The sequence below is a fragment of the Oncorhynchus mykiss genome, chromosome 7, assembly GCF_057628025.1.
Source record: "Oncorhynchus mykiss isolate SJ-2025 chromosome 7, ASM5762802v1, whole genome shotgun sequence".
In the NCBI taxonomy this organism is placed as follows: Eukaryota; Metazoa; Chordata; class Actinopteri; order Salmoniformes; family Salmonidae; genus Oncorhynchus; species Oncorhynchus mykiss.
In genome coordinates this window covers 62,414,312-62,427,500 of record NC_143028.1, presented here as the reverse complement: position 1 = coordinate 62,427,500, position 13,189 = coordinate 62,414,312, and the positions used below count along the sequence as shown (strand labels likewise).

The 13,189-nt window shown below is 42.9% G+C and overlaps 1 protein-coding gene across 1 annotated transcript in view; it reads right to left on the bottom strand.

Moving 5' to 3' along the window:
* The window catches only part of LOC110528337 (potassium voltage-gated channel subfamily B member 1-like), a 73,107-nt gene extending 66,336 nt beyond the window's left edge, over positions 1-6,771 (bottom strand). The window contains exon 1 of the mRNA XM_021610333.3: positions 6,087-6,771. Coding sequence (XP_021466008.1) covers positions 6,087-6,662 — 576 coding nt within the window. The 5' untranslated portion in view covers positions 6,663-6,771. The remainder of the gene's footprint in view (positions 1-6,086) is intronic.
* Between the last annotated feature and the right edge of the window lie 6,418 nt (positions 6,772-13,189).

The window sequence follows — 13,189 nt, the reverse complement described above, 5'->3', positions numbered from 1 at the left end:
TGTAGATCATATGGTTGAGCATGGTGTAATTCTTAAAGAAGAGTGTCTTGTTGATCGGATGGTTGAGCATGGTGTACTTCTTAAAGAGGAGTGTCTGGTTGATTGGATGGTTGAGCATGGTGTACTTCTTAAAGAAGAGCGTCTGGTTGATCGTATGGTTGAGCATGGTGTACTTCTTAAAGAAGAGTGTCTGGTTGATCGTATGGTTGAGCATGGTGTACTTCTTAAAGGAATGTTTATTCAAGTTACGCCACTTTATTTCTTCGTCAACAAGGGTAACAATTTCAAATGTGCCGCCGTTTATTCCAAATGAGCCATTGGAGCGTGAGTTATTGCGCTTTGGGAAGTTCGCCAGTTCAATTAAGGTTGTCCCGTTGGGTGTCAAACACCCGGCGTTGAAACAGGTTATGTCATTTCGGCGACAGGTGTTTATGTTTTTGGACTCATCGGAGCAGACTTTAGAGTTATCGTTTAAAATCAAGTATGACAATAGAATGTATATGGCTTATGCTAGTACGGGTAGTCAACTGTGTTTTGAGTGTGGGGATATTGGTCATAAGCGACATGCTTGCCCGAAAAGGGAGAAGGCAGAGGGAGGGGCGCAGGTGGTCATCGTAACGCCTGGGCCCACTAATGTAGGGAGAGATGGACCGACAGCTGTAGAACAGCCACAAGCACCTGTTGCTGAGGAACGTTATCCGTGTTGAGGGCATGGAGTTGCAACTTGCATTAGAGGGAAATGTTATGCAGCAGAAAAGTATTGTTGTAGAAGGTAAGGACTGGTGAGCAGGTGCCCAGTACGAGTGCTGGGGTAAAGGAGGGGGTTCATGTGGAGTTAGGCTCCCAGGTAGTGGAGGAGGTGTCCAGTACGAGTGCTGGGGTAAAGGAGGGGGTTCATGTGGAGCTAGGCTCCCAGGTAGTGGAGGAGATGCCCACTACGAGTAACAGGGTACAGGAGGGGATTCATGTGGAGCTAGGCTCCCAGGGAGTGGAGGAGATGCCCACTACGAGTAATGAGGTACAGGAGGGTTTTCATGTGGAGCTAGGCTCCCAGGTAGTGGAGGAGATGCCCACTACGAGTGCTGGGGTTCATGTGGAGCTAGGCTCCCAGGTAGTGGAGGAGATGCCCACTACGAGTGCTGGGGTTCATGTGGAGCTAGGCTCCCAGGTAGTGGAGGAGATGCCCACTACGAGTAATGAGGTTCAGGTGGGGCTAGTCTCCCAGGTATTGGAGCAGATGCCTGGTATGAATGATGAGGTGCAAGTGGGGAGTGTTGAAAGGAATGTGGTAGAGGGGAGTCAGTTGTCTGTGGTCTCAGCTGAGGATCAGGAGAAGGATATGGATATCTCTTTTGATATGATAGCTGCTGGTGAGGACTCAATTTACGATCTAGAGGAGGTAAATGAGTTTCTGGATCAGACTTTTGGGAAATCTGTCAAATTGGCAGATTATTTTGATGTTGATAAGTTTGTGAGGTCAGCTGTGATGTTACAGAAGACGGTGGGGTTAGACCAATTGAGTGAGAGGAAGCGGTTTCACTTGAGGAAATGTATTACTGCTGTTGCAGCAGCAAAAGGTGGTGGGAAACGTGGTCAGGTTAATAAGAGAAGATTAAAACAATGATGAAGATCATGCTTCATAGGGTGTCTTTTTTCTCCTTGGTTTCTCTGTGGTTTCTTCTGCTTTTCTTTTCTCTTTTCTATATGGAGGTACTAAGGGTAGGTTCTCTCAATATTAATGGGGGAAGGGACAGAAATAAGAGGGATTGGGTATTAAAAGTAATAAAACAAAAAAGGCTTAAGGTAGTTTTCCTACAGGAGACACATAGTGATGAGGAAAATGAGGTTGACTGGGGTATGTGGTGGGAGGGGCAGCATGTACTCATTCATGGTACTAATTTCAGTGCTGGGGTGGCCATCTTGTTTTCCTCAGGTTTAAGGGTGACTGTGGTATCTACAACAGAGATTGTCAAGGGTCGGGTTTTATTGGTCAAGGTGGACGTTATGTTTTTTTATTTTTTATGTTCATGCTCCTAATGAGGGTACAGAGCATATTGCTATATTTGATCAAATAAAGGAAACCTCAAGACAGTGTGATCAAGAGGGGTGTATGGTTTTAGGGGGTGACTGGAACTGTACAGTGGATTTTACTGTTGATCGCACCGCTGAAGAACCTCACCTGCAGTCAGCCACTTGCATGCCTGGCCTATTAACTGAGTTTGAGCTTTCTGGTGTGTGGAGAGTAAGGAATGCAAAGTTAGGCAGTACACATGGCTAAAAATGTATGAAGGTTGTGTCAGTGCAGCAAGGTTAGACAGGTTGTATGTATCTGAGCAATACTGTAGTAGGGTTGGAAAGTGTGCCATTACTCCTGTGGGTATCTCTGATCATCATATTGTTACTGTTGATATTCACTTGTCCTGTCCACGAAGGTCATCACCTTACTGGTATTTTAATGTTAAATTGTTACATGATGTCATGTTTTGTGACAGGTTTTTGTCGTTTTGGGAAAAATGGAGGGTTACACAAAGGAATTTTGAGTCCTTGAGACAATGATGGGAGGTTGGGAAGGCCCAAATACAAGTATTTTGTCAACATTATACTGCTCTGTCTCAAATTGAAGTTAAAGAGACTATCAAGGCCCTTGAACAGGACATCAAGTCTATTGAATTGAAGCTGTTCACTCAGAATGACCCTGGACTAGTCATGAACTTACAGGACAATAGACATGAACTGAGGTCAATTCTGCATGAAAGAGTGAAGGGTGCCTTGATTAGATCTCGTTTCGCTTCCCTCAAGGATATGGATGCTCCTAGCACTTTTTTTTTAACCTAGGACAGTCGGCATTTCAACGTAAACAGATGGTCTGCCTTCGTCTCCCTGATGGGAAGGTGACCACGGATGACATTGAAATGCGTCAACATGCCTTGGATTGTGACTCTCTGTGTACTGAACAGTTGTTACACGGTCTTCCTCAATTGGGACCTGAGCAGAGAGTCGCATTGGACTCTGAAATTACACTGCAAGAGCTGTCCACAGCAGTTATGCAGCTCTCAACAGGCTGAGCCCCTGGCATCGATGGTTTACCATCTGAGTTTTATAAGCACTTTTGGGGGTCTATTGGGGAGGATTTTTATGAAGTGGTGTATGAATCTTTTCATGAGGGTTCTCTTCCTGTATCCTGTCAACCTGCGGTGCTTTCACTGTTGCCAAAAAAGGGGGATTTGGCTCTCATAAAAAATTGGAGACCTGTTGCTTTGCTGTGCGCTGAATACAAAATTGTTTCTCAAACAGGTTGAAAGAGTATCTGGGATTGTTGATCCACAAGGACCAGTCCTACTGTGTACCTGATCGCTCTATTGTTGACAACTTGTTTCTGATAAGCGATGTTTTAGACATTTGTAAACTGTCTGATGTAAATGTGGGTTTACTTTCTTTGGATCAGGAGAAGGCTTTTGATTGTGTGGACCACCAGTACTTGTTTAAAACTATGAAAGCCTTTGGGTTTGGGGATGTTTTTTTGTCTAGGATGAATTTACTGTATGCTGGGGCCTCGTGTATGGTGAAGGTGGGGGGTGGTTTGAGTTGCCCTATCCCTGTCCAAAGGGGCATCAGGCAGGGACGCCCAATTTCAGGGCAGTTATATAATCTGGCGATTGAACCAATGCTTTGTTTTTTAAGAGCGTATTACACCTGGCACAGAGAAGGGTCCCACGATAGCACTGTCTGCGTATGCAGATGACGTGATAGTTTTTATTACAGGGGGTGAGGATGTTAAGGTTCTCTCAAACGATTTAAAGGTGTATGAGGGGGCCTCCTCAGCTAGAGTCAATTGGGGAAAGAGTGAAGTGCTGTGGGCAGGTCGGCTTCAAACGGGGTCCGTTCCACAGTTACCAGGGGGGCTTCAGTTGGGCAGAGATGGGATGAGACTTTGGGGGTTTTTCTAGGCTCCGATGTCTTTCAGAAAAAGAACTGGGAGGGTGTATTTGAGAAAGTGTGTGCCAGACTGTCAAGATGAAAATGGGTGCTGCCCCAGCTGTCTTATAGGGGAAGGGTACTGGTAGCTAATAATCTTGCTGCCTCTACCCTGTGGCACAAATGATTTTGCAGCCACCAAAGGGTCTGGTACAAGAGCTTCAGAGGACCCTTGTCAATTTCTTCTGGTCTGGACAACACTGGATTAAAGCTGCAGCCCTGCACCTGCCGCTGCACGAGGGTGGGCAAGGCCTGGTGGACATTTCCTCTAGAATCATGGCTTTCCGGCTTCAAGCAGCCCAGAGATTGTTGTACAGAGACGGTTCTAGCTGGGTCAAAACAGCCTACATATTGATGAGGAGAGTGGGCTGTTTGGGCTTAGACAAGCACCTTTTCCTCTTAAAGCTGGAGGGGGGTGATTTGCCTGGCCTGACTCCATTTTATGAGTCTGTTATGCAGACTTGGAGAGTCCTTGTCAAGTCCCGTAAGGCTGGCACGCCACCAGGGATGTGGCTTTTTGAAGTGCCTCTTTTTCAAAACACTGCCATCCAGTCCCGTTTTTTGGGTTCAGCTAGCCTACGTTCATGCCTGTTAGGCGTGGGGTGTACCAAGCTGGGTCATCTGATGCGGAGCAGGAGCAGATCGTTGGAGGAGCTGGGAGAAAGAGCGGGGATCCGATCATCTCGCCTACTGAGGAAGGTCGTCGCTGAGGTCTGTGACTCCTTGCCAGTACTTCATCTGCAGTTTGTGACTGACACTTCCAAATCTGATCGGTGGAAGGAGCGTCTGGATTATGTGTTCCCTGCACTGATTGTTAGTGCTACGATGGGGGCATTCGAGGAGGATGTGGGGATGCTGCTTTCCTTCGATACCCCGGAGCTGGGGGAGTTCAAGGAGGTGGGAAAGAAGGCCATGTACAGAATATGTGTAAAGGTGTCCCATGCCTCTTCCCTGGAAGGGGTAAAATCGATGAGGTGGGCGGGTGTGCTTGGTCCAGGTGCCTCTCCAAAAAGCTGTTTGCGATCATTATACAAACTGCCTATTGATAAGAGGACAGCTGACCTCCAATGGAGGATAATACATGGAGCTATAGCCACCAACATGCATCTGGTACACCTGGACCCTACTGTTGGGGAGGGGTGCCCATTCTGTGCCGAGTCTGAATCTCTGGCACATCTGTTTTTACTGTGTCCCAGGTTGGTCGGGATGATTGAACTGATCACTGATTGGTTCTCAACGTTGGGAGAGGTTTTCTCTTCCCAACTGTATATATTTGGGCCAAAGTATAGGTTAAATCAAAAGGGTGTAGTTGTGTTGCTTAATTTTGTGTTAGGGGCAGCAAAATTAGCGATGTGGAAGACCCGAAAGAACAGTATTCGGGGACAGGGGTCTGTGGATGTGGTGGGACTGCTGGAGGGAATGTTGGCAGGGAGACTAGGGGTTGAGTTTGCCTATTATAAACTTGTCAACAACATTGATATGTTTTTGAGTATATGGGGTATTCAGAGGCTGTTGTGTTTAGTTACTGTGGAGGAGGAATTGGAGTTGTGTTTTTAATTGATGTGTAACTGTGGTTTTGTATGAGTATTTATTGTGTGGTGGGCCCCCAGACCCAATAAAGATGATTTAAAACTCGCTCTCTCGCTCTCTCGCTCTCTGAGCAGCGTGAAGAAAGCTAGCTCTAGCTGAGCCCTCCTGACATGGCCTTAGAGGAAGAAGTAATGAGCAATGCTGGCTGAGCTCATCCATTCCAGTTTACACCTGCTCACATCACTATTGGGGCTCATGGTTGGTATTACGTTGATGTAACACAGCAAAGGAATAGTGATTGTATTTCAGCAGGCCTGATAAGGCCCTAATATAAATAAACCCATCATGACAGTACAGAAGCTATGACTGTTTTCTGATTGACTTTCCTAATTCTGATTCATTTAGTCAATAGTCACACATGTTTAATTAATCAGTTCTCTCTCTGTCTCTCTCTCTCCCTCTGTATCTCTCTCTCTCTCTTCCACTGCTATAACGTGGAGCATTTTTATCAATAAAAATAAGTAATGATAAACAAGTTAAAGGCATACTGTCCACATATGATATTTAGAATGAAAGGTTACCTTTGCTGCGACAGACGAACTGGGCTTTTCCAGAAGGTCCCAGAGTTTCTTTCGTTTCTCAGCACAACACGTGTTGTCGAACTCTTCTCCCTCTCTATCGTTCAAGGTGTCTTGCTCTCTTTTGAGCTCCTCGTTCATCTGTTCTTTCTTCTGGTGGTACCTGGCCTGGCAGCAGGACTCCAGGTAGATCTCATCTATGCCCCAGTAGTCCAGCTCCTGACTGAATGACAGGGCGCACATCTCCTCCATCATGTGGAGCTTACCGGTCCGGTAGAAGTTCAAAATGGACGTGAACGCCCCTGGGTGCCGGTCGAAAAAGTACTCGTTCTCGTCCAAGTTGTAGTCGTCACATACCTCCATGAGTGAGTCGTGGGTGTTGCAGTCTCGTAGTTTCCCTAACCGGGTGCGTGGTAACCTATCCAACGTTCGCCAGAGGACCTCATGTGGAAGACCCCCAACATTGAGCCTTACCCGGCGGTAGCATGACTTGCTGTGGATTATGTACGCCGGTTCCGGGGGTAGTGATGCGGTCGATCGCGAGCCATTCTTATTCAATCCCGTTGAGGATTTCTCCATTTTGAACTAATGAGAGTTCCACCGAGTTCCAATTTGTCCAACAGGCAAGATCCGGATGGGGAAAAGTTACAGTCTACATTTGTGCTTGTTTTCTTTCATCCTTGAATCTGGGGGAAGAAGGAGGGAAAAAAAGAGAGGAGAATGAGAATAAGAAAAATGTCAATGACAAGATTTTAAAATAGAGCCGTTAGCCCGGGCAGTCACAGTGACCTATAGTCAGAACAGTTCTCCATGCTAAAAGAGTGAATAGAAAGATGATGGTAATACACTCAGACTGAGAGTGCTGTCCTGTCCACACGCCTTTTCTGAATAGTGAGTGGGGACGTGGCAGCGGCTCAAGTGAGCGATGTCCACTCTGCACTGGTGCTGAAACGACAGCGTGCGCTGTTCACTCAACTGGGTGAGAGGAACCAGGGCGAGTTCACTTGGGAAAAATAAGCATTCTTCTAAATATTTAATGGTACACTGTTCATGTTGCTGTAGAGTTGTGGAAAAAATACCCAATTGTCATACTAGAGTAAAAGTAAAGATACCTTAATAGAAAATGACTCAAATAAAAGTGAAATTCACCCGGTAAGATACTACTTGTGTAAAAGTCTAAAAGTATTTGGTTTTAAATATACTTAAGTTTCATAAGTAAAAGTATAAATCACTTCAAATTGCTTATATTAAGCAAACCAAATGACACAATGTTCTTGTTTTTTTTTTAATCTACAGATAGTCAGGGGAACACTCCAACACTAAGACATCATTTACAAATGAAGCATTTGTGTTCAGTGAGTCTGCCAGATCAGAGGCAGTAGGGATGACCAGGGATTGCTAAGTTTGTGAATTTAACCATTTTCCTGTCCTGCTAAGCATTCAAAATGTAACGAGTACTTTTGAGTGTCAGGAAAAATGTATGGAGTAAAACTTATATTATTTTCTTTAGGATTGTGGTGAAGTAAAAGTAGAAGTTTGAAAAAATATAAATAGTGAATTAAATAAATTAAGACAAGACAGATACCACAAAAAATGAGTAGTACTTTTAAGTATTTTTTTACTTAAGTACTTTACACCCCTGGCTGTACAGACGGGTTAGTTGACAATGTCACGAAAATTATGCACGCGATTCAATAGGGCAGAAGTCCATGTGTTGTGATTCTGGATGGCCAGATAGCTAGCAACAATGACAAAGAGCTGCCGTATAGCAAATTGTAGGTGGCTCTTTCAGCTAGTTTTATCTTGTTCTTGATACCATGTCTTGTTTTGACTGATGTTATGTTTATGCTAATATGGATAAAATTCGCTAGCTATCTAACCATCAACTGTAATGATGTATTTGAGAGACAACAAGTGCTCATTGTGCAAATGTATTTATGTTTTCAATAAACATTGGAGACTAAATATAGTTTACATGTTGTCAGCATTCTAAGCCAACCCGTCTGCTTTTCCCCATAGTTGAACACCCGTTGGTTCTGTTGCTGAACAACCAACCTGTCTATATCACCTACAAAAGCAGTACATAAGTGATAGACCCATAAAACTCTGTAGTCACGCAAACCCATTTTTCTTTTAAGAAATAATAGCCTAGAGACGTTTGGGACTGAGAAAGCCATTTTCAACCATGCCGAAGAACTGAATACATTTACTGTATAAGATAGGCTTATGACAGAACTGAAAGCTACTATGGCAGGCCTTTCCTAAATCTGGTGTTTTAATGGTGTCCCTCTACAACTCAAACAAGATGTTTTCTCTAACCGTTTATAACGACTTCCCAAATCAAAACAAACCATCACTTCCCACCCTTTCTTTCAGTAGCCTGCTCTGTTGTATATGGAATGCTTTGGATGATCACAGAGCCACACAGTACCAGGGGAAGGATCCACAATGTCGGTTGAATATGGATGTTTCGGCATGCTCTGTCCCTCCCTCACTAATGAACTATTTGCATGCATTTGTATTCAAATGATGGTTCAAAATCAAAGCAGAAATGTTCAACAACTGAACAGAACACATTAACATGCACAGTACATGCATGGATAGGATGTAGGCCTATCCTTTCTGTCCTGAAGATACAAAAAATGTGGTGCACTATTGTATTTTCCGTTCCAGACAATCAAGTCCTACATCAATACTGTTGTGTCAAAGAAGTTACAATAATTTATTTGCTCTCTGGAATATGTACAGTGAGCTCCAAAAGTAATAGGACAGTAACACATTTATTGTTGTTTTGACTCTGTAGTCCAGCACTTCGGTTTTGAGATAATACTGCTACCATGATTACGGATAATCCTGATTCAATGACGGATAATTCTGAAATTATTGTGAATAATGATGAGTGAGAAAGTTACAGAGGCATAAATATCACCCCCCCCCCCCCCCAAAAAAATGCAAACCTCCCCTGTTTTTTAAATGGTGAGAGGTTGGCATGTCTTGGGGGTATGATATTTGTGCTTCTGTAACTTTCTCACTCATCATTATTCGCGATTCATTCAGGACTATCTGTAATCATGGTAGCTTCGTATTAGAAGTGTTAAGAAACATATTAGAATCTTATTTACAATCAAAGTGACTCCAAAATGACATAATACAATATTTACCAATAATTTCTATTGAACACAAAATAATCTGAAACCAAAACAAACAGCAAATGCATCCAACAAGTTTGTAGAGTCACAAGGTTGATGTACTACCACGTCGGAATTAGACATTCTCATCCACGTTTCTCAAATGTCAAATTTCAAAGTTGTTCCAAGCGACAAATGTTGAAGTATTTAAGGTTAACTTTAGGCATGAACTCAAAATGTTTAAGGTTAAGTACAGGCATTAACTCCAAATTGTTAAGGTTAGGCATTAACTCTGAATGGCTAAGGTAAGGGTTACATTTTTGGATAGGCATAAAACAAAAATATAAATAATGACTTTCTATCAAGGATTCAAACTTGCTACCTTTGGAATCAGAGGCTGGATTTGAACTTGCAACCATTGGAATCAGGGGTCCCCTAGTGGCAGGTTTCCATGTCATCTCCCAAAGTCCTCAGTCCAATACTGACTTGTGTCACAGGTGACTTGGCTGTGATGTAATAATTGCATGCTAGGAATATGGGACCAAATCCCAAACTTTTGACTACTTTAATACACATAGTGTAGCTGCCTTAGGTCTCTGTTTGTGTAGTGTTGTGTTGTCTCTTGTTGTGATGTGTGTTTTGTCCCATATTTATATTGTATTTTTAATCCCAGGCCCCCACGGGGACTTTTGCATTTTGGAAGGCCGTCATTGTAAATAAGAATGTGTTCTTAACTGACTTACCTAGTTAAATAAAGGTTAAATAGAAATCAAATAAAATACATAAAATATCGTCTTCTACCTGGCCTGTTTTTTCCAGGATGTCAATATTGTGGATTCATCAACCATGGTTGGAAACCGAAATAACCAAATGTATCTGTAATTGTCTATTGATCTGACTATGTGCGAGTTGTATAGGCTACACAACGTCCTAATATGCATCTTCAAAAATACAGGATTTGAATGCTGTACCAATTCCCCTGCGATATCCCCTGCTCTGAAGGACAATTCCTCAATGTTGATTTGCATTTTGCGTTTTGCCCATTGAATAGGTGTTTGTTGCCCATTAATGTCATCCTTGTTGTAGCCTAACATGCTATTCGGACAATATTTCCGTATTAAAAATAATGATATTACGTTGATAACAATAGCAAATAACCATTTAGCAATACTTGTTTATAAAGGCGAACAACAAATACAAGCTGTTATTTGAATATATGGAAGAAGCCTCAGTCCCGCGTACCTTAACTTTAGGTTGGCTCATCAGACCGTATCGAGAGGCAGAGTTGAAAACATTAAATATCAGAGGAAAAATGAGGAAACGGCTTTAGGTTTATTAGCCTACTCTCGGCACGGTTTGTGATCCATTCCGTTTTAAACGGTGTTGCCTCCGTGGCACTCTGGATCTCCTCCGCCTTTTGGTTAGATAAGAATCCTCCTATACACTGATTTAGGCCGACTAGGATGACGCCCGCCTATTTTAATAGAGAAGATCAACAAGTATGTTGTGAATCCACACGGTTTTCCACACCAGGGTCTTCCCCATCTCCTGTCTTGGAGTAGGGCGGCGCGACTGGTATGCTACTCTAGCGCAAAAGGTCTAAACGCGGCGCGGCACGCAGCTTCACTGCCCAGCTTCACGTTGATGCGTTTAACCCTTACATAACAGAACCAAGGAGCTGCAATCGTATTCTTCACAATATAACATGTTGTTTGGTACAAAAATGCCACCACAGGCTGGTGGAAAACGACCAATAAATGATTCCAAGGCAAGAGATTATGTGGTACACTATATTCAAGATTCGCATTCCAATCCATACGAACACAACCAACCCTAGAGAGGGAGTATTAATGCCCTCCCATACATCCAGACAGATGTAGGCCTAGAATTTGTTGAAATATTGCAATTAATTCTGTCACCTAAACCCCCCTGAATGTCATCGTGCTTCAAAGTCTATTAGATGCAATGTGTTTAATTAATTTGCCATGACTATGACTATTATGATGTGCACTTCATTCAAGGCATTTCGTCTTGAGAGACACAAGCAACACAAACAATTAATTCAGATATATTGGCCCTACATATGCAAGGCATTTATTATTCAGAGATATACATGGGATATAGTTCTAATGTAAACACAATATTTACAATATAAATAAAAAATGAAACTGATTTGTATAGAGTGCAGTCAGTTTCAGGAAGAGGATACATGATGAAGTCATGTCATAGCCTGGTCGCAAGGTGAAATAAATAAATAAATAAAAATTAAGTAAATAAAATAAATCAATAAAAATGCCAAACATGGGAATACAGCACAAAGAGATCTGGGACCAGGCTAGCCATGTCCTAGTTCTATTGCAGCAATTTGTATTTCTATTTATTATGGATCCCCATTAGCTGGTGCCAAGGCAGCAGCTACTCTTTCTGGGGTCCAGTAAAATTAAGGCAGCTAATACAATTTCAATCACTTTACAGTACATTCACATATTTCACAACGTGTGCCCTCATGCCCCTGCTCCACCACTACCACATATCTACAGTACTAAATCCACCACTACCACATATCTACAGTACTAAATCTGTGTGTGTGTGTGTGTGTGTGTGTGTGTGTGTGTGTGTGTGTGTGTGTGTGTGTGTGTGTGTGTGTGTGTGTGTGTGTGTGTGTGTGTGTGTGTGTGTGTGTGTGTGTGTGTGTGTGTGTGTGTGTGTGTGTGCCTACAGTATGTTTGTGTTGCTTCACAGTCCCTGCTGTTCCAAAAGGTGTTTTTTTTAATCTGTTTTTTAAATCAAATTTTACTGCTTGTGTCAGTTACTTGATGTGGAATAGAGTTCCATGTAGTCATGGCTCTATGCTCAATTTCCACATTATTTATTACAAGATTTCGTTGAGGTTTAGGGTTTAATGAATGTTTTGACCCAAATACAACGCTTTTAGTTTTAGAAATATTTAGGGCTAACTTATTCCTTGCCACCCATTCTGAAACTGACTGCAGCTCTTTATTAAGTGTTGCAGTCATTTCAGTCAAATCAAATACAATTTTATTGGTCACATTCACATGGTTGGTAGATGTTAATGTCAGTGTAGCGAAATGCTTGTGCTTCTAGTTCCGACAGTAGATTAATATCTAACAAGTAATTTAATAATTCCCCAACATCTACCTAATACACACAAATCTAAACGGATGGGATAAGAATATGTATATATAGATATATGGATGAGTGATGGCTGAACGTCATTGGCAAGATGCAATAGATGGTATAAGATGCAGTATATACATTTGAGATGAGTAATGTAAGATATGTAAACATTATTAAAGTGGCATTGTTTAAAGGGACTAGTGAGTCTCTATGTAGGCAGCAGTCTCTCTGAGTTAGTGATTGCTGTTCAGCAGTCTGATAGCCTTGAGATTGAAGCTGTTTTTCAGTCTCTCGGTCTCTCGGTCCCAGCTTTGATGCATCTGTACTGACCTCACCTTCTGGATGTTCCACCTTCTCCACTACTGTCCCTTCGATGTGGATAGGGCGGTGCTCCCTCTGCTGTTTCCTGAAGTCCACAATCATCTCCTTTGTTTTGTTGACGTTGAGTGAGAGGTTATTTTCCTGACACCACACTCCAAGGGCCCTCACCTCCTCCTTGTAGGCTGTCTCGTTGTTGGTAATCAAGCCTACTACTGTTGTGTCGTCTGCAAACTTGATGATTGAGTTGGAGGCGTGCATGGTCACGCAGTCATGGGTGAACAGGGAGAACAGGAGGGGGCTGAGAACATACCCATGTGAGGCCTCAGTGTTGATGGTCAGCGAAGTTGAGATGTTGTTTCCTACCTTCACCACCTGGGGGCGGCCAAGATCCAACTGCACAGGGCGGGATTGAAACCCAAGGCCTCCAGCTTAATGATGAGCTTGGAGGGTACTATGGTGTTGCATGCTGAGCTGTAGTCATAAAACAGCATTCTTACGTAGGTATTCCTCTTGTCCAGG